Below are 23,269 nucleotides of genomic sequence, written 5' to 3'. Positions count from 1 at the left end.
AGACGATATCAACTAATTGTGTTGTATCAAGAAGTAATTTGTAATGGCCTCGTTTGGGAAGTGACTATTTTAGTAGGCTATTTGGCTTTTTGACTATTTTAGTAGGCTATTTTAGTTTTTGTGTTTGGGAAGATGAGATGAATTTTTAGTTGAGTTGTTGTATTGAAAAGTGTGTTGAAATGATGTTTGAATTTAAAATGACAAATTTGTCCCTGAATTATAATTTTTTAAAATGATGTGAAGGGGTAAAATGGTAATTTAGCTGTTGATGATGACATGTGAGGTTGTGACAATGTAGGCTGTGCCTACGCTGTCCGGGCTGCAGCCTATTATTATTATTATTATTTTATTTTATTTTTAAAAACCTGTGAACAGTGTTGCTTTTGGGCTTTTTTCTCAAACGAGGCTATAATAGCCTCATTTCCGGCTTCCCAAACAGCACCAATATATAATTTGCACGCTTCTTTTCACTAGTCATAATTTGTTAAATGTGAGTTTTAGACAATTGATTAGTATTCTCTTGGCAAGCCAAACCAAGGATAATTACTAGTTTGTCATAAAATATATATATATATATATATATATACATAAACATAAAATGCCTCTACATATACATTCTTTTTTAACACCATTTTATCCTATAAAAACAAAGCAAGTTTTTTAATGAATATGAACTCTAGCCATGTCCTAGCGTCCTTGAACATGAAAATTAAATAAATTTGATATTTAGACAAATATCATATCTACACCAGACACCCAACCTAAGTCAATGTAACATGGTATTAAAACAATTCGTAACTACTTAAAACAAGATAGTTGCTTTTAGCTTGCCAAGACAAGTGACGATTTTACTCAATGACCTCTAAACAAGCATATTTGGTAGCACCCTGAAGTTCCTTAAGACAAGATAGATTGTATTAATTGCTAATGACAAAAGTTGGTTGTAAACATGGTTAATTTCAGCTCTATCTTTTTTATCTCTATGATGTTCTCTCTCGCTTACAAACCCACCAACACCCAAAATAAATTGAGGCACATGGCCATTCATAATACCAATCCACAATGTTAACCTGAATGTCAACTTACCTGAAACCTTTGTCTTCTTTAATTTTTATTGAGCGAGCAGAGTATAGAGTTGACCCACTTGCCATGGCAGTAAAGACAGATTGAGGACTAAAATCAGTTCTAGATGAATCAGGAACAAGTTAAAGGTCTTTAACTATATAATAATTAACAATTGATATATCATATATATAATTTAAAAGGAAAAAAAAAAAAAACATGAAAACAGTAAGTAAAATAAATCAACTACATCAAATTCTTTGCAATGCAATGATATATTCTTTTCAATTGAATAGGTGGAATTACACTATTTTCAGTTCTTAATACTTGAATAAAAAAGACTTGAGCCACTTTAAGAACACGAGTAATACTCAAATGTTTTTTAGAGACTTCATGTACCTAGTCACGGCCAACAAACATCTAATTGCATATAAGTATATATCAAACAATAATTACCGAATCAAGTAACCGTCACTCTAACTCCTATATTCCAATGTATTTGGCAATTGAGATTTGAGATACTTACTCTCCATTAATACTTCTTTTCAGAACTTGAAATATATGATGCATTTTCCTCAAGGTATTCTATGATGTCAAAACAACTTTCAAGAATGAAAGGAGAGAAAAAAAAAAGAGAAAAATATATAGGTAATAGAGAAGAATAAGGTTCAAAACAATGTCAACAGAAAGTAAGGCTGTGTACAATCCAATTTTATTCCCAAGTTATTCTCACTTCAAGTTACAAATTTTCCTAATTTGAGTTGTCCTTAGCAGTATAGCATTGCAAACATAACTATTCTCTGTAATCTAGCCGTGGCAAAAAATGGAAGAGTTTCAAACTTCTAACAGTGAAATTACAAATTCAGAAAAGTAGAAATATCAAAGAAAACTCATACATAGTAATATAAAAGAAAACTCATTACACCATCAATGTAGTTTAAACTATTTTTGAAAATTAAATTTTTTGTTTTCCCTTTCTTTTTAATATTTTAATTTTTTTTTTAAAAAAAAAAACACTTTTATATGCACGTACACTTAAATTGTGAAAAAATATAGAAATAAATTCAATAAAAGAGGTAAGCCAAGCAAGGTAGTAGAGTGTTTTCCCATTCAAGCATTTTACCAAATAGTAATCAACAAATTAGAATTGCAAACTAGCAATAGAATTGTCAAACACTGTAATCAACAAATTGTTATAGCAAAATAGCAAGAGAAGAAAGAAATACAAAAAAATAAAACCAGTGAGATGAAGCTTGTCAATGGTGACTATGACTATAGAGTCTTTTGTCGGTGTCTCCTGTAAATCAATTTGAAAGGTTTGCTAGTACTTTTTCTTTTTTAATTTGATTATTATTTATTATTTGGGTTTATTAAGGGTAACTTTGGAAAAATTATATGGTACACTTAGTGTAACATAAAATTTTAAATAATTGAAAAAATGTACTTAGAAATATGGAGTATTTAACGATTTTTTTGGGGGTAAATAGAATCTCCCCAAATTAGCCCATCAATTGGAACTGAGTTTGGAAATTGGACCAACCTAGAGATTATTGGGCTAATGCAGCCCATCATCTGGGATGTCCACTCTGTAGGAAAGGGATATAAATATGGATAAGAAAAATGTTTGGTGCCACAATATTCGCGGTTCAAATGGTTCGAATTGACCAAAACGACGTCGTTTTGCGTTGTTTTGTGTCCAAAACGACGTCGTTTTGGACAATTCGAGCCATTCGAACCTGGAAAATTTGGGCTCTCTATCATTGCTGTATGGATAATTACCAGCGGGACCATATCCTATTGATTTGACTTATACACTCATAAGTGTTAAAGTTATGTTTGGTTTATTGATATAGAGAGATTTTTGTAAAGAGAAAAAAAAAATGTAAAATATATGTAAAATATGAATAAAATATAATTATATTTTATTTATTTTTATATATGTTTTTTCTTTTCATTTTTAAATCTCTCTCAAAATTTATAAACCAAAAATAGTCTATATGATTTTGTTTTTATTTATTTATATCTATTTGCCCCTTGTTTTAATAATGAATTTTTTTGATACATTTTAAATATGTTTTGTATTTGTGAAATGATTATTTGGTACTAGTAATGATATTGATAAATTTATCAAAGTGATAAATGGTTTGGACATTTTGACTTTTGTTTGTGAGTTTTGATTAATTCTTAGTTTATTTATGTTAATTTGCATTGAAATATAATGTTCAAAGTGTAAGTAGTTAAATTGTATTTTTTAAAAAAATATTTTTATAGTGTTAATTTTATTGTAGGACATTTTGATAAATAAGTTCGTAACTACCCCTAACAATAGTGCTATAATAATTATATTTCATTTATCATGTGATGTTGAAGTATTGAATTAAAAATAGAGGAAATTTCAAATCATTATAAAACTTAAAAAATAATTATAAATTTATCATTATTAATAACTAAAATTATAAACTTTTCTATACAAATCTAATAAAATTTTCAAATTCCCTCTTGCGGGTAATTTCCCCTTAAAAATATACATAGGTTTGGTATGGAAAATATTTTTTTTACAGTTTTTTCTTTGATTTTTTACTTTTTTTTAAAAAATATGTGCTAATAAAAAAGTTAGAGGAAATATCAAAAAAATGAGAAGTTGAAAAAATAATTATAAAATCATGAAAGTACAAGTTATTTATGCACTAGATTGTGTAAATGAGTGTTATACTTTTATGAATTTGTAATTATTTTTTATACTTCTCATTTTAGAGACTTCATGTACCTAGTCACGGCCAACAAACATCTAATTGCAGATAAGTGTATATCATACAATAATTACTGAATCAAATAACCGTCACTCTAACTCCTATATACCAATGTATTTGGCATTTGAGATTTGAGATACTTACTCTCCATTAATACTTTTTTTCAGAACTTGAAATACATGATGTATTTTCCTGAAGGTATTCTATGATGTCAAAACAACTTTCAAGAATGAAAGCTGAGAAAAGAAAAAGAGAAAAATATATAGGTAATAGAGAAGAATAAGGTTCAAAACAATGTCAACAGAAAGTAAGACTGTGTACAATCTAATTTTATTCCCAAGTTTTTCTCACTTCTAGTTACAAATTTTCCTAATTTGAGTTGTCCTTAGCAGTATAGCATTGCAAACATAACTATTCTCTGTAATCTAGCCGAGGCAAAAAATGGAAGAGTTTCAAACTTTTAACAGTGAAATAACAAATTCAGAAAAGTAGAAATATCAAAGAAAACTCATACATAGTAATATAAAAGAAAACTCATTACACCATCAGTATAGTTTAAATTACTTTTGAAAATTGAATTTTATTTTCCTTTTTTTTTAATATTTTAATATATATATATATATATATATATATTTTTAAAACTCCTTTATATGCACGTACACTTAAATTGTGAAAAAATATAGAAACAAATTCAATAAAAGAGATAAGCCAAGCAAGGTAGCAGAGTGTTTTCCAATTCAAGCATTTTGCCAAACACACAGTAATCAACAAATTAGAATAGCAAACTAGCAATAGAATTGTCAAACACTGTAATCAACAAATTGTTATAGCAAAATAGCAAGAGAAGAAAGAGATACAAAAAAACAGAGCCAGTGAGATGAAGTTTGTCAATGGTGACTGTGACTATAGAGTCTTTTGTCGGTGCCTCCTGTGTATCAGTTTGAAAGGTTTGCAAGTACTTTTTCTTTTTTAATTTGATTATTATTTATTATTTGGGTTTATTAAGGGTAACTTCGGAAAAGTTATATGGTGCACTCAGAGTAATATAAAATGAGTGCTGCTATTAGCACCTACCAAAATTCTTTGGACCTCCCATTTCTTTGAACCCCAACTCTAAATCCTAAATTTTAATAATATTTTTTTGGACACCCCACTTATTACCAAATCTACCCATATTCATAATATTTTCACAATGAAATGCACACACACCTAATTTTTCATCCCTTTCCTTCCCTGACTCACTCAATCTTCAGAGTTTGGAACTTTGGTCCAGTATAGAATTCTTGGACCCCAACCCTCCATCACTCTCGTCGCCGTCTCGGCTGTCAACGGAGCATTCCGACGACTCTCATCTTCTCTGAACACTCTTCGTATCGCTGAATCAGTAACCTCTCTCATCCTCTCATCATCATCTTCTTCGTTGCTTTTTGTATCTTCGTCATCGCTAAGATCGATCGAAGATACTCTAATTTCTACGAGATTTGCATAACTGTTTGCGAGATAAGGAAAAACAGAATCATTGTCTGAATCGCCATCAGAATCATCGTCTGAACCACCATCAGAATTCTGAATGTAGCCCAAAACAATTTGTTCACCACTGTGTAGCCGAAAAAATATATTTTGTTCAGAACTGTTTTGTCGAACAATAATGATCCTATCAGCACTGTATGTTCGAACAAAATTTGTTCATCACTGTGTAACTTGAATCCATTCCAATTCACAACTTAAAATAACATGAATTAAATACATTCAAAATACATAACTTAAATCCATTCCAATTCACTATTTTTCATTCTATGTTAGTTTAACAAAGAAAATTACATAACTGACTATCTGCATTAATGTTCGGAACCTATACATTGAACGAAAGGATTATGTTCAGTACTGTATTACTGAACATAATTCTAACAGTTAGCAAACTAGTACCGAACAGCTCGAACGAAACAATAACGACCGAAAACGACCGAGAATGTTAATACAAGACAGATAAACTTATTAATGGAACGCCGATCTCACTAGAATTGTTGTCATCGTCCTCCATTGCTCTACACAGTGAAATAAGTAATGAAGTATACATTATACTTCAAGCAAGACTTTCAAGTTCAATAGCGTTGATGATGGTGATGAAGATGACACATTCAGGATTTAAGATGATTATGAAAAATAATAAATTTAGGGTTTATATGAGTTGGTTGTGAAAAGTAATAGGTTTAAGATTTACAAACATGGAATACGTATAGTTGGAGTTTGAGGTGGGGGTGGGGGTGGGGGTGGGGGTCCAATATTATAGAGTATTAGTTCTTATTGATAGGTGGGTGTTCCATTTAATAATGTCTTTTAATGTAATTTTACTTTAAGGTATAATTGTAATAAAAAAAATTATAAAATAGGGGGTCCAAAGAATTTTGACAAGTGTTAATAGTAGTACTCTATAAAATTTTAAATAATTGAAAAAATGTACTTAGAAATATGGAGTATTTAACGATTTTTTGGGGGGTAAATAGAACCTCCCCAAATTAGCCCATCAATTGGCACTGAGTTTGGAAACTTTGGACTAACCTAGAGCTTATCGGGCTAATGTAGCCCATCATCTGGGATGTCCACTCTGTAGGAAAGGGATATAAATATGGATAATTACCAGCGGGACCATATCCTGTTGATTTGACTTTATTTACTCATAAGTGTTAAAGTTATATTTGGTTTATAGATATAGAGAGATATTTGTAAAGAGAAAAAAAAAATGTAAAATATATGTGAAATATAAATAAAATATAATTATATTTTATTTATTTGTATATATGTTTTTTCTTTTCATTTTTAAATCTTTTCCCAAATCTATAAACCAAACACAGTCTATATAATTTTGTTTTTATTTATTTATATCTATTTGCCCCTTGTTTTAATAATGAATTTTTTTGATATATTTTGTATTTGTGGAATGATTATTTAGTACTAGTAATGATATTGATAAATTTATCAAAGTGATAAATGGTTTGGACATTTTGACTTTTGTTTGTGAGTTTTGATTAATTTTTAGTTTATTTATGTTAATTTGCATTGAAATATGATGTTCAAAGTGTAAGTAGTTAAATTTTATTTTTTAAAAAAATATTTTGATAGTGTTAATTTTATTTTAGGACATTTTGACAAATAAGTTCGTAACTACCCCTAACAATAGTGCTATAATAATTATATTTCATTTATCATGTGATGTTGAAGTATTGAATTAAAAATAGAGAAAATTTCAAATCAATATAAAACTTAAAAAATAATTATAAATTTATCATTATTAATAACTAAAATTATATACTTTTCTATACAAATCTAATAAAATTTTCAAATTCCCTCTTGCGGGTAATTTCCCCTTAAAAATATACATAGGTTTGGTATGGAAAATATTTTTTTTACAGTTTTTTCTTTGATTTTTTACTTTTTTTAAAAAAATATTTGCTAATAAAACAGTCAGAGGAAATATCAAAAAAATGAGAAGTTGAAAAAATAATTATAAAATCATGAAAGTACAAGTTATTTATGCACTAGATTGTGTAAATGAGTGTTATACTTTAATGAATTTGTAATTATTTTTTATACTTCTCATTTTTTTGATGCTTTCCGAAAAGCTTATTATGTTTGGAAAATACTCTTTAATTATTTTTTTAATGTTTATTTAATTCTGAAAATGTGGTTTTGTTTTTTAATTGTTTAGAGTTTTAGATAAAATGACTATATTATTTTTTCACTTCTTTTGTGGTAATATGCAACAAATGAGGGTAAAATGGTTTTTCAATACATTATTTCGAAAAAAAATTATTTTATTTATTTATTTTGCTTTTATAGTTATCTTTTACATAATTTATTGTTTAAAAGAAGTTACTACTTTTTTCTCCTTTTTTTTGGGAGGGGTGGGGGAGGGGGGAGAGAAAGTGTGGTTGTCAAATAATAAGTCATAAGTGGTAAAACTTATTATACTAACAAAGTGATGACAATTGAGATAACAAGTAATTTTTTACACATAAATGTGGTCATTATTATCTCAATTTTTTTTCATCCCTCATCAAACCAAAAATTAAAATTATTGAGTAATGATTTTTAGCTTGGCCGTATGCCATCTTTATTATTTTCTTTTCTTTTCTTTTTTTCGTTAAAAAAATGGTCAAATTCTCTTATTATTATGTAACCACATGACTGGATGATATATTAGAAGACCAATAACTTCACAAAGATGAATGGATAGACAACTTGTTTTAGGGGAAAAAAAAAAGGGTATGGCTTCTGTCCCGTCGGGGATCGGACTGGACCGTGCTGTTGAGCCTGTGGGGGTCCACCGTGGGTCTCGTTTTGATAATCTGAACCGTCAATGTGTAGAAATCGTCGAGTACTATATGCCTGTAAAAAATCAAGTTGATCGGATATCGATAGCTATATGATCAAATCAGTTTCGTATTAAAAAAATTAGACGGTGAACAAATTAACAGTTGACAAAAAAACTGTTTTGATTACATAGCTATCGATATCCGATCAACGTGATTTTTTACAGGCATATAGTACTCGACGATTTCTACATATTAAACGGTTCAGATTATCAAAACGGGACCCGTGATGGGCCCCTACGGGCCTAACAGCACGGTCCGATCCGGACTGGACATAAGCCATACCCAAAAAGAAAATATCGAGTGTTAGCACTTAATTTTAAGGTCACAAATTGGGTGAATATGTGATTAAAGAGGTATGCACGCACTCTAAATCTCATATTGTTTATGCAAATTCAAGTGCCTTTGCAAACTCTAAAGTGTTTTGAGGGAGTTCAATGAAGGATAATTTTGGATGACAAATTAGATATACACTTAGCCTGTGTTTGGCAAGGGCTTTTTCAGGCTTTTTTGGCTATTTTAGCCACAAAAAACAAAATAGGCTATTTTAGCCATAACAAACAAAACATCACATCCAACCTATAATCATTACTTTCTTCTCTCACAAAAAAAGTCAAAAAAGTCAAAAAGCCAAAAAGCCCTTCCCAAACCAAGCTTTTTAGCTCAGGCTAAAATAGCCAAAAAAGCCAAAAAGCCAACCCACTTCCCAAACGGAGGCTTAATAAAGAGCGACCAATTTATATAAACAGGATTTTCTTAAAGAACTTCTATTTACAATTATGTATCTTTTTTTAATCTTTTTCATTTCAATATTATGATTTTGAATGATTTTCTGTATAAAACTTCATTTGTGAAACATTTTGGACCTACTTTTATTTGAATAAAATCATTGTCAATATACTCGAACTCGCATTCTTTCAAGGTCTACCTTTTATTATTGTAACAAATGATTATCCATTTGCTTCACCCCAAAAAAATAAAATAAAATGAAATAAAAAATCCATGGTATTTTTTTTAATAAGAAAATAGTAGATTGGGCTCCCCATAGTTAACCCAAACCTAAACCCTGGTGTTAGGATGTAAACTAATATTTGGTGCCACTGGTAGCAGTGCATTAAGAACATTTCTATCCTTAAAAAAATAATAATAATAATAAATGAATAAATGAAAATGTTCATAGTCACCATCTAATTAATTAGCCATTTGGTAAAGGCCTGGCCTCATCCTTGATTGAAAATTGACCATTAATAATAGCACAGCAGCTTTCAAATAGAAAATGATAACGAGTGTCATGCACCTCTTTTACAATATTATTAAAAATAAAAACAAATATCCAGATTTCCACGCAAAATTAAATTGATATGAATTAAGTTAATATTAATTTAATTTTTCTGTCAATCGTTAAAAAAATATTTTCAATTTTTACAAATATCAATACAATTAGTATATCAAACTTAGCAAATAACTACTCAAAAAAAAAATCTAACAATACAAAATTCTAAGACCAACCCCCAGCAATCAAGAGTTACAAAATTTCTCTAAACTAGTAGTCTCTCGGCGGTAAAAGTATATTAGTCTCATCCAAATTTATAAACCTCTTTATTTCAAACCAATTTGAAAATGTGTGTTTTTTTTTTCAATTTCACACTTAAAAATATATGACAACCAAGTCTGTTAGATTTTTTCAAATTTTACATATAAATTCTTTATTATAACTTAACTAATGTAATTATATTATTTTATATTTTATTCTACCACTGATAATTTACGCTGTGTTTAATTAATGGATTTGGAAAGAGATTTAGAAAAAAAATATATATATATATATGTAAAATTATATGAAATGTAAATATATTTTATTCATATTTTTCTTATCATTTCTTCTTTTTTTTTTAAATTTGTTCTTAAATTTTCTAACGAAACACAACATTAGACTTGCCTTTATACTCGCCTATAACGTTTTCCTATTAAAATCGGGAACAAGGGTTCCTGTTGTGCCCAAAGCACAGCAGTGATTGTGGTGCCTCCGTTTGAGGTGTATTATGGTCTTATTTTTATGATCTAAACCGTTAATATTGTAGGGTTTGTTAAGTACTTCATGCCTACCAAAAATCATATTAATCGGATATCAATAACTATATGATCGAATCGCATATTGTTTATGCTATTTCTCAAAAGAAAAACTTATTATTTATTTTTTTGGTTATCGATCATATAGTTGTTGATATCTGATTAATATGATTTTTGATATGCATGAAGCACTCAACAAACCCTACAATATGAACAATTTAGATCATAAAAATAATATCATAATATACCTCAAATAAAAACACATGCTATACTTTGAGCACAACAGTGACAGCTTTTCCTTAAAATCGAGCTCTTCACCAATACAATTGAATTGAATAATTACTTAACTCTCTTCTCCCAATAAGGGCACATCCAAAAAGTTGTTTAATTCTTTCACAAAAGATAAAAGTGTAGTCATTCTCCACCCCTCATCCACTTCAAATCCTTGGATTTAGTGACTAATGTACATGCCCACGATGTAATACAACAGTAATCCCTCTTTGTCTGTTTATCCAAATCCGAAAAAAAAAAAAACACCCAAGACCCTAAAAATCTCGTCTTTTTTTCCCCTCATCCTCCAAAGACATTAATTCCCTATCTCATTTTTAATTAATGAGTTAAATTATATGCACAGAAATCGCATAATATTTTTACAAAGGATAAGTCCTATGAAAACTTCATGTAGGATCTATCCTTCTAAAAGAGTTGTGTCCCATTCGTGTTTGATTCTGTGTTCCTAGTATTACTATAATTGTCGCCGGAAAATTTACCATTTTTGGCCGGAAAACGCATCATTCTCGCCGGAGATATATCAATCTCAATCAGATTGTCTTCTTCGAAATGAAACAATTCACTTGTTCTCTTCCCATCGTCCAGTTCAATCTCAATCAACCCATCTCTGTCCTCTTCGTCCCACCTGAAGCACAGTCTCTCCGGCGACTCCCACTCTCCGATCACCGGAAAATCGAAGTCCGACGAGCTATCCGAGTCGGACTCCGGGTAGTACAGCGACAGCGATGGGTATCTCTCTTCTTTATCCTCTAAGACGTCGTCGTTTTGTTCGTCTTCTTCGCCTTCGTATACTTCGTATATCACCTCTAATGGTGCTCTCACGTCCCATTCGACGAACGATACGGCGTAAAACGGGTTCGGATCCAAACCCATTTCCGTTTTGGACTCGGAATTTGATTCGATCGAGACCCATTTGCGATCTTCGACTGTCGAATCATGATGATGATGGGTTTGTTCTAGTTCGGTGGAATTGAATTCCTTTTCGACCCTTTGAATCGCTCCTAATCTGAGAAGTGTGAGTAGTAGAATTCCAGTTGAGATCAGCACTGGTGAGAAAACGATTCCCAGGAAAATTTTAGGGAAGTAGAGGAGAAGTATAGTGTATAGAGTGATAATGGTTGAGAAAAGAGGGTCAGAGGAGAGAGAGGAGAGATAGGAAAGTGTTTTCTCGAGAAAGTCCATGGTATCGGCCAAGAGCTTGACGGAAATGGAACTGAATTCCCATGGTTTGTCCTCCATGAGGAAGACGAAGCTTCCTAAGATGAAGTGAGGAATTCAATGGAGGGAGAGATGTAAGAGAGTGACGAGATCCATTTGAGTGAAAAAACGGTGATTGAATGGGATTAGATGAGCATATTATATAGGAAAATATTTAACACCTAAAAAAAAAAAAAACAACAATAAAATAAATGAATAAATAATTACAATCACCTTTCACTTTTTAAAAAATATTTTTCAAAAAATTCTATTTTCTTATTTTACGTGTTTTTTTGTTTTTACTGAATTTTTTAAATATTTTAAGCAATTTTTTTACTTTTTAAACACACCTAACATAAATACACCTAAAAAATAAAAAAAATTGTAAAAAAAATCTTTTAAAAATTCACTAAATACCAAAAATACAAAAAAATATAAGAATTCAGTATATTTTTTTATTTTTATGTATTTATTAATTTTTTAAAATATTTTTTCATAAATTTTTTACTTTTTAGATGCACCTTTAGATACATCTAAGTAAGGTGCATCTAAAAAAGTAAAAAAAATGTTTAAAATTTTAAAAATATTCACTAAAAATAAAAAAATACGAAAACCAAAAAAGTCAATTTTCAAAAAACTTAACCTAGAAAACTCAAACCAAACACACTGAATCGTATTCGTAAATGATATTATATAATTGTTTGGGATGTTCTAAATAAGTGCACTTTTTTACTTTTTATAAAACATGGACTGGGTATGGGTTGGATTTGAAGTGATGTGGTAGAGAGGTGATGTGACTTAAATAAAATGATGTGACTTAAATAGGATAATGACTTTTTAACTTTTTTAAAGAACGACAAATCAGGCCTATATGTGTGAATTTTTGATTAATTATACATCTACTAATATAAGTTTCACTCTTTTATCATATCATTGTGGATGAGCTTATGGATTAAAATTATGAGTCTATAGCATTACTTTATTATATTATATGTAAAAAAATGTTTGAGAAGTTCAAAAAATACTTTCAATACTACCTATAATGTTGCGTCAAGATATGTGTTAATTTTTAATTTATTAAAAAGTGTATTTTTTAAATTTTTACGAAAAAATGTATAAAAAAATAGAGATATGATATGATGAAAAAAAGATAAAAAGATAAAAAATATATACTTATTAGTACACCTCAAACAAGACTTTAATGATAATGAATCAAACTCTTATATCACATCATTATACGTGAATTTGTAATATTTGAAATCTTTAAAAAATATTCACAATTCTGCTTGTTGTAACAAAATTTTATATGAGACGAGAGGGAGAGAGCACAATGGAGCTCGTGGATTCGAGTCGCTTTTTTGGGTTACTTTTTGGGAGTGCGGTAGAGCAAGGCAGGAGGGGGTGAGTGTTTCACAAGAAAAATGTTAAAACTCAAAATTCTTAATAATGTCTATAAAAATAAGATAAGTGAAATATATATATATATATATATATATTATATAGGGGTGATTTAAAAAGTTAGTTAAAAATTAATTCTTTGATTTTTTTTTTAATTTTTTTATTCTTTTATGTGTAAAAAATATAAGAAATTGTGCGACACAAAACGAGTTAAAAGTTAATTTTTAACTGTGTTACCAAATTGCCCCATATGACTTCTTTTTATTGATGTTGACATCTTAATATGAGAAAATTGAAAGAGAGTAATATTAGAGATCCCAAAAGTTCTATCAAAGTTTTTACCAAATGTCTCACATTAGTGTGAGACTCATATCATGTGAGTCTCATATGGGTCTCACACCCATGTAAGACATTTGGTAAAAATTTTAATAGAACTTTTAAATCTCTAGTACTTTCGAATTGAAAGAGTCTGTGAAGTTGACTACAAATATCATTTTAATGATTTTAATAATTTATTTTGTAAGGCTCTTAATATATATAGTCTTGAAAAATTTTAAGTTGGTCTAATAATTATAACCTTATCATTTTATCTTATTTGTCTCTAGAAAAATGAATGATTTTATTTTTACAAATATATTTGTCGTCTATTTTTTGGAAGAAAAATGCGATAAAATGAAACTATTACAATTATTGGATTAAATTAATTTTTTTTCATAGATGGTATACATAAAGAGACTTACAAAATAAACAGTTTGGATAAATAAAACAAAACTCGTAAGCCTTGCGGGTCCTTAAATTATCCCAATATAAGATGTGAGTATGAGAAAAAATCAATCTTTAAGTAAATGATATGCACTTAAAATATATATATATATATATATATATATTCTTATTTTGTCACTTGTCCCTTGGGTTGGATATCAGCCAGCTCATTGACCTGCCTAATTCCTCTAGTTCAATCCTATTTTTTTAAGGCTTGAAAAGGTTGTTTTAATTGAATTAATATTTTTATCCCGATATATTAATGGGCTAAACTTAGAATTTATACATTCAACCTAATCCAACTCGACCCTATCAGCCATTAAATTAATTAATTAATTATAATATATTAAAATATATATTTTTTTATTGGGATTTAAAATTTATCTTTATTAATTTTATTAAAACTTACATTTATAGCAATGTATGATTGAATTTTTTTAATATAAAATAATTTATAATGATATCAATATATTTATTTAAGAAATATAATGTATGATTGAATATAATTATGAAATATTTTAATTTTTTTTAATATATAATCCGATGAATAAACTTAGAATTTAAATTTTTTTTTAGATCGAGCATGAGCAAATGTAAAGACCCAATGACATTAAGATCCAACCAGACTTGAACATACATAAAATCTCATATTATGGCATAGTTTGGGAAGTTGGTTTTGGTGGGTTAGGGGCTAAAATAGTCACAAAAAATAAAATAGGCTATTTTAGCCACAAAAAACAAAACATCAAATCTAACCCATAATCATTACACTCATCTCTCACAAAAAAAATCAAAAAAGTCAAAAAGTCAAAAAATCCTTCCCAAACCAGACTTTTTAACTCCAGACTAAAATAACCAAAAAGTTAAAAAAAGTTAAAAAACCAACCCACTTCCCAAACGGATTCTATGTAATTCCCGACCTAACCTGAACTTGGCCTGACGTGACGTATGCCCACCTTTACTTACCCCCCAATTATTATTATTATTATTATTATTATATTGCGGCATTTTTTGTTTATTCAAAAATTTAAGGGTACATAATTTATCATTATTGTATTTTCATTAGATAAAAATATTCAACTTGTTTAATTTTAGTTTTTAGAAAATTTTATTATTTTTATTTTTAATAATTTTTTTAATATTTTAAGCATTTTTTTTTTAATTTCTAGACACACTTAACATAAATATATTTAAAAAGTGTAATATCTATGAAAAAAAAAATAATATTTAAAAAATTCACTAGAAACCAAAAATGTAAGAAAATAAATAAAACAAAATTTTAGTACATTTTTTATATTTTTGTATATTTATTAATTTTTCACAAATATTTTTCTATTTAAATATATCTAAATAAATTGTATCAAAAAAAGTAAAAATATTACTTAAATTTTTTAAAATATTCATTAAAAATAAAAAAAAAATGAAAAATAACAAATTCAATTTCTAAAAAATTAAAAGCAAACACAACGATTAGTTTTGTTGCGTGTGTTTAATATTTTACGCCATCTTGAATATTAGTTATGACAACACCAAATATCATAGAAGTTATTGAAAAGGAAAATTATTGAAACACTTCTCTTTAATTTTTAATAATAGGAGAGATTTAATATATTTTTTTTATTAATTAAGGTTCCTAAATATTTTAGCTCGTTCATATTTTCTCTATGACAAGCTAAAATTTCTATGCGAAAATGTTAAGGGATCCCAACTATAATGAAAATATTAAATATTTTTTATTTTATATAGTCTTAATATCAGAAAGCTTAAACTAAAAACCTATATCTAAAAAGTAATATATATATATATATATATTTAAAATATTAAAAAATTACTATATTAAAAAAAAACATAGAAAAGAAAAAACTCAATTTTCATAAAATCAATCAAAACTAAACAAGGTTTGGAATGATTTTTTTAAGTTTAAATTACACTTACCTTCCATGAAATTTCTGATAAATATAGAGATCTTCTCTCTAGTTTCAATAATTACAGAAATTTCTCTTACTTTTACTAACAATATCAATTTTTTGCCAATCCGTTAATTTAGCACAAGCGCCGTTACTTTTTTATCCAAAATGATCATATTGCCCTTTTGAACTAATAAGCTATTTAAAAGAAAATTTTCACTTACTTCTCCTGAAATTTTCACTTATTGTAAGATCTTAATAATTAATACAATACTTATAAGACTTATTTCACACTATATGAACAACGAAATATTTATCAATTTTAATTAATGCATTTATTATTTATATTTTCTTTTATTTTCTTTTTTTAAGTTGAAACAAATGGATTTTTTTTTCAAGCAAATTGTCCTATTATTTATTCATATGTAAGAAAATTATTTATCCCTAAATTGTTAAGATATTATTAACAAATTTTAATTTTTATCTTTAAGTCATTAAATTTATAATCGATACATATTTAAAAAAACGCAAGTTATTCTTAAAAAATTAAAAAATTGAAAAATAAATATTAAAATAAAAAAAATCTAATCGCTTCACAATAAATTAAAATTAATTAATAGGGAACGAAAGATCAAGAAATCATTTGAGAATAATAAACAATTCAAACAATTTCTCATTTCTTACACCTAAAAATAAAATTAATCTTTAGTTGAATGGAGAAATTATTTTAGAATATTAAAATACTCAATTAATTTGTTGTATGATACTTAAAATATATTTCTCCATCTTTATTTTTCTCATTTAAACTATTTTTATTAAATTAAATTTTAAAATTAATTTCTCACCTTCATGATTAAATTTTTACTATATTTTTTAATTTCTTACCTTTATTTTGTTCTATTATTATTTAAATTATCTAATTTTATTTCTTTCGTATATCTAATACCCATATAATTTTATTGACAAGACTGAGAAATCAGACTCTAATACTAATTTGAATACACAATGAAATAAAACACTTACTAAACTAAATATATATATATATATATATATATGTAATTTAATTTAATTTACCCTATTAAATATATATGAAATTATTATTTATTTTTTGTAATTTTTTTAAAATATAAATGTAATTTTTGACTCTATTTTCCACAACAAGTTTTTGAACTTTTATAAATAAAAAATCAAATATTAATGAAGCTGAGAAATAAATTTTAAAATTTAATTTAACAGAAATAGTTTAAATGAGATAAATAAAGATGGAGAAATAGATTATAAGTATCATACATAACACATTAATTGAGCATTTTATTATTCTCAAATAATTTCTCAATTCAAGTAAAGATTAATTTTTAGGTATAAGAAATGACAAATTGTTTGAATTGTTTATTATTTTCAAATGATTTCTTGATCTTTCATTCCCTATTAACTAATTTTAATTTATTGTGAGGCGATAAAAATTTTTTACATCTATTTTTATTTTTTTAATTTTTTTTAATCATATAAGAATATTAACCCGCGTCTTCTTAGATATGCATCAACTAAAAGTTTAATGACTAAAAGATAAAAATTAAAATTCAAGAATAATATATGATTGAGAAAAGATAAAATAATAATTTCTTTACATACGAATAAATAAGCAATGCAAATTGTGGGGAAAAAAATAAATCTATTTATTTTAACTTTAAAAAAATTCAAATAATAAATATATTGCTTAAAATAATAAATTTTAGATTATTTATGTGATGTGACATAAGTCTTATATTAAATTATTAACATTAATTTTATAGATATTATTTATTTTTTAGTATTCTATCAATAAAAATTAAGGTTTTTTTTCCCCATAACATGATTTAATAATATCTTAACAATTTAAACATTTTATTTAATATTACATGAAATTTAAGAATTTTATTAAATAATGGTAAAATATGCATGGATATTTTATAATATATATGCAAAACCTCAGGAAAAATGAGTAAAATTTCTCATTTGAATAAATAAAGTAATTAATGAGCAATTTCGTCATTTTTAGCATGCCATCAATAGACTCTATTAAATAGCCTAACAGTTAGAGAATTTTGATAATAATTTCAAAAGTAAGGAGGTTAGTGTAATTATCAGAATTATAGGGGAGGCCCTTATAATTGTCAGAAATCTCAAGAGAAGTTAGCGTAATTCATTTATTTTTTAATTGAATAAATATTTATGAGAGTGAATATAATTAATTGATATGTATGATGTGATATTTTAAATTATTATTATTTTAAAAAACTTTTTAACCCCAAAAAAGTTGTTACCAAAGGAACTCTCAATTTCAAATTCTTACTTTAAAAACTATCTTAAAAAAAAAAATTCTTTAAAAGCTACATCTATCAAACGAAACATATAAGTGAAGAGCTAAACCAGCTCCAAGACGAAGAAAAACAATTAAGAGCCACCATTCGAATCCTAACCAATCAGCTTAAAAAATTAGCTCCAGAAAAAGCACCCACTCAATTTTTTGACTAAGAAATCAGACAACTCACCAGTGAGGAATTTGAACAATTGAGTGCTAAAATGTATTTCTTCAGGCATTCTATCATTCGATCTTTTTGCGAGAAAAGCCAAGAAATAGAAGGCCTTAAACCATATATTTACACTTTAGCCAAAGATAGCAGAAATGATGAGCTAGTCACAATACAACAGTTTCTTCAGAACCTCTCCATAGCAAGAGTTCACTGTCTTAGTGTAACTTATCAATGGACTTATCTCTACAAAGATGAAAAGCAGCCCTACTTAGACGAGAAAAGATGTATGGACATGCCAGAATGTTTTGGTAGATGTCAGTGTAATTTAGATTTCAACATTTCCCTTTGCCAGATAAATCTAGCAACGTTCGAGCCAATAGAGATAGAGATTAAGGGCAAACCGCGTTATCTAACAACGTCACAATTGTTAGATTATAGCTTTGTCTCTAGAATAATTTTTTTAGATCCAGATCAAATAGACAGTTTTGGGAATAAACTTGCTCATTCAGTATTTTATGTAATTGAAGAGCATCATCCATATGTAGAAGCGTTAATTGACAGCAAGCTACCAGAGTGGAAAGAAATAAGGTGCATTCCAGCTAAACATAAAATATACCTCAGAGGAACCTCAACATTTTCAGGATACCCAAGACTTCTCAATCGGAGACCCTGGCCATGTAGAAAATTTTCACTCAGAGATCAGCTCAATAAATGGAGGAAATTTGCTAATAATCCCCTATTAGCATATAATGGAAACTATGGACATCTAGTTTGCGAAAATAGAAATCAGAAGATATATTGTAACCTAGCTATCCCAGGATATCCCTTCAGCAAAGAAACATTCGTCGATGAAAGTCGATATCCCAACTATCAGCATAGCGTCTCTCATGAGTCACCACTAATGGGAGAAGATGACCAAGATAACCAATGGGGAAATGAACCAGCCATGGGGGATGATTTTTACAACCAACCTTCAGTTGCAGATCTTGATAATCTCTCGGATAGAATGTATGGGTAAAAAAAAAAAAAAAAAAACACAATTTGTAGAAGATTTACTTTTTGAAGTATTATTTGAAATTTTGTAGTCTACCTTGGAGATTCACTCCGACATCCAAGTATCCGTGCGTCTACATCAATTATTGGCATCTCAGAAGAAAAATACAAAATTTGTAGAAGATAAAGCATCTCTTCAACAATCAGAGAAAAGCACGCCAGAAATGACAAAAGTTATTGTAGATATTTATGTCTTTAATTATTTGTGTCTGTCTGTCAGTAGTAAGGCTTTTCCTTCACTCACTACTTTAATAGAGCAGATAACCCCTACCCTGCTCCGTTAAAGAAAAGTTGTGAAAATCCTTACACGTGTCCTGTAATAAATTATAGTGTCAAAATTTTATAAAAAAAGAAGGATTGAATGATATCCGATGGGGCCCAAAGCAATACCCGATATCATATCCTAATCTTTTATTGATAAAATGTTATTATCCATATCTAGAATAGAAATTTGAGTCAAAATCTATGCATTTATGGCATAGAAATTTCTGTAAGACTATGGCCTAGACTTAAGTAATCTTTTAGACTTTTGAGTCCAAACTTTTGACGTATAGATTTTAAGGATTGTTTGTAATCTTTAGTCTTGCATGTATCTATCAACCATGTGTATAAATTAGCATTCATGCCAACGGAGAAAGCATAATGAAAAATTTCCCTTCACTCTAATTTGTAAAAATTTCTAACCCTTCTAAAAAATCCTAAGTGTCCCAAATCTTTCAGAATTTCAAAGTCTGTAACATAATCTTTGTAAGTATACTACTTATTAATATGATGTGTGAGTAGTCTCTATTTTTTCTTAAATATTTCAAAAGGGTAACTCTTCTATTCTAAAAATTTATTTTCTTTTTAGAAAAAACTAAGTTTATGGAATGCTTGTTTGCTCATTAATATTACATACTTTGCACCTTCATAGTATCTATTGTTTTCTATTTTATTACTGAGTAACCTTAGCTGAAGAGCTCGTGTGAGCCGTGGTTAGGCGTTTTAGGGCAAATTATAAGCAGAAGGGGAAAGGTAAAAAATAGAAAATAAAAATATATTATGTTGAATGAAGCTTAGCTTCAAGATGAGAGTACATGTAATGAAAACAAACATTGTCTAAAAATAGTTTTGCTAAAGAAAAAGAATTTAAGAATACAGGGAGAGCAATCCAAGTAAAAATATTAAGGAAATATTGTCCATAAAAGAATTTTAAAAATTAAAATTTTATGCCTTTAGAAGAAGAACTTAGGATTAAAATCAGAACCAGTGATATCAATTTCTATTATCATTAGTTTCTGGAAGATCTCTAAAAAATTATAGTCTGAAAATTTCTCAAATAAATAGACAAATAACTGTAAAACAAGAAGCCCTACAACTAGCTATAAAACAGCTTGAAAACTTATTAACATAACTATAGAATTAATTAGATAATTTTCAACCCAATTCAAAATAGTGGTAAACCACTAAGACAATCTCCAACCCTAAACCAAATTTGGCATCAAATTTAAAATTTGGTGAAAAAGTTCTTTTTCATGCTCCAACGATTTCACCAAATTGATATCAAATCAAGATTTCACCAAACATTTCACCAAAATGAAGACAGGCTCCGCATTTCATCAAAGCACTATACATGACCGTTGGGGGAAACCAACCGGTCGACCAGCTGGTTGACCGGCCGGTTGACCAACCGGTCGACCACCAAAAGGTTCAAACAGTTCCAAAAAAAAGATCAAACAGTTGAAAAAAAAAAATTTATTTTTTGCCTTACCGGTCGACCAGCCGGTTGACCGGCCGGTCGACTAACCGGTCGATCACTAAAAGGTTCAAAAAGTTTAAAAAAAAAAAAAGAAAAAAAAAATTTTGGCTTAACCGGTCCGACCACCCTATCGACCGGCCGGTCGATCAACCGGTTATCCCGGCACAAATTTGATAAAAATTAACTGTTAGAGCACTCGGTATCAGATTGAGGAAAAAGTCATTTTTCTACTCAAATTTAATGAAAACTTTGGCTCAGGATTGGAGATGCTCAAACCCCAAAGCTGTCCATATCTTCTGCACCTAAACTCACATTCACGGGGATAGTGGGGCCCTGCAGAAACAAAGAAATAAATGACAAAGCTTACTTTAATTGTACTTTATCTATATTGTAAATTCATAGTTGCATCTAAATAGTTGTTATCAAATAAAATTTATTAAAAAATTAAAAATTAAAAATTAAAAATTAAAACCACCGTAATTAAGCTGGTTATAATTATCAAATCAAAATAATAAGGGGTGTGGTTATTAAATTATATTGATTTTTTTATAAAGAATTTATATATTAAAATTAAAAAATAAACAATTCAGATCATTCAAATAATGGCCAAATAATTTTTTTATGTTATGTTTGATTTATAAATTTAAAAAAGAAAGGAGAGAAAAAAATTCAACTTTTATTTCATGTACATTTCTATTTAATACACAGTTCTCTCACCATTTTTTTAAAATTTTTTATTTAAATTTATAACCCAAATACAATCGTCTGAAATGAGAGAATTCTGCCCCTTTTCCTTGAGGAGTCCGGATCCTCGGCCGCACAATCCTGCGGCCCTCCCTGCCGCACTATAAAATGATGCCATTTTGTAGTTTTTTTTTTTTTCCTCTGTTTCTTATTTGCTTTCCCCTTTCATTTTTTGAACCGTAGATAGATCGATGGAGGCGAAGAATCTAGACGAGAGACCGATGGAGGCAACGATCTGGACGAGAGTCTGAGCCGACGAATGGAGAGGCGACAGAGGCGAGGCGAGGCGAGGCGACGAACGGAGAGGCGACAGAGGCGAGGACAGGGGGCGGTGAGGCGACTGGAGAGGGTGACAGACAGAGTCGGCGAGAGACGAAGAGAGAGGGTGACGAGGTCCATTTCTCTTCCTTTGGTCACAGCCGGACTCGCGTCGCGTCACAGTCAAACTCGCATCCCTCCGCCAACCTCTCTCTATCACCGTCGCCTCCTTCCACCATCTCTCTCCGTCTTCGCAAATGGCGCCGATCGTCTCTCCGTTCGTCGATCGTCTGGTTTTGTCCAGCTGCGCCTCTCTTACCTCTCTCTCTCTCTATCCAACTGTGTGGTTAGGGCTAAACAGAGGAGACAGGGACGAAGATGGAACAAAAATAAAAAAAAATAAAAAAAAAAACTAAATAAAACGACATTATTTTCTCCAAAACGATAACGTTTTGGGGAGTGTGACAGGAAAGGCCGCAGGAAAAAGCGGCCGACGATTCTCATTCTTGGTTAACTGTCATTGTTATTTTTTTTTGATGGAATTGATTGAGTTTGCATTAAGTTATGTGGTCCAGTCATTTATGTGGGCCGTTGGAGAGAGAGTGCGTGAGGTTAGATGGCTAATAATGGGCCAATTAGGCTGCACTTTGACCACTATCTCAGTTTTTCATTTATTTATTTAGTTTTGGCCTTTTTTAGCAACAAATAGAAAATTTAAAAAAAAAAAAAAACATTTATTATATTTGGGATTTTTGGCAACTAATAGCAAAAAAAAAAAAAAAATTAAACATTTACTATATCTTGCCTTCATTTAGTTAATGACGTATCAATTGAAATCCTCATTATACAGACACAAGCTTTTAGATTGTATTTAAATTTTAAATTTGTCAAAAAAAATTAGAAAGGGAAAAAAAATATAGGCGTGCTTCTACCTCTTTTTTTTTTTTTTCCTTTAATTTTTTCATAAATTCATTCACAAATTTAAAATCCTAACATAACATCAAACAAAATTTGAGTTTTGATGTTGCATTAGTTTCATTGGCAGCATCATCTCTGCTAGAATTATTTAGCCCCTTTTCTACCACACTATGCACTTTTGGTTCAGTCCTTTCCTTTTTCCATCTTTCTTTCTTCTTAATTCTACACAAGTTTCATT

The 23,269-nt window shown here is 28.7% G+C and overlaps 1 protein-coding gene across 1 annotated transcript; it reads right to left on the bottom strand.

The window, feature by feature from the left end:
- Positions 1 to 10,623: 10,623 nt before the first annotated feature.
- Positions 10,624 to 11,883, bottom strand: LOC114261600 (uncharacterized). Its single transcript, XM_028201882.2, has one exon. It carries the CDS (start codon positions 11,780 to 11,782, stop codon positions 10,949 to 10,951), a length of 834 nt encoding a protein of 277 aa, XP_028057683.2. The 5' UTR covers positions 11,783 to 11,883; the 3' UTR covers positions 10,624 to 10,948.
- Between the last annotated feature and the right edge of the window lie 11,386 nt (positions 11,884 to 23,269).

This window comes from Camellia sinensis, chromosome 9, assembly GCF_055761805.1.
Source record: "Camellia sinensis isolate YWXY chromosome 9, ASM5576180v1, whole genome shotgun sequence".
Taxonomy (NCBI): domain Eukaryota; kingdom Viridiplantae; phylum Streptophyta; class Magnoliopsida; order Ericales; family Theaceae; genus Camellia; species Camellia sinensis.
Note: the sequence above shows the minus strand (reverse complement) of the source record. Positions and strands in the feature narration are given on the sequence as shown.

What these genes read in the sequence shown, in the direction of transcription:
- LOC114261600 (XM_028201882.2), bottom strand. Translation starts at nt 11,782, where the DNA reads ATGGAGGACAAACCATGGGAATTCAGTTCCATTTCCGTCAAGCTCTTG.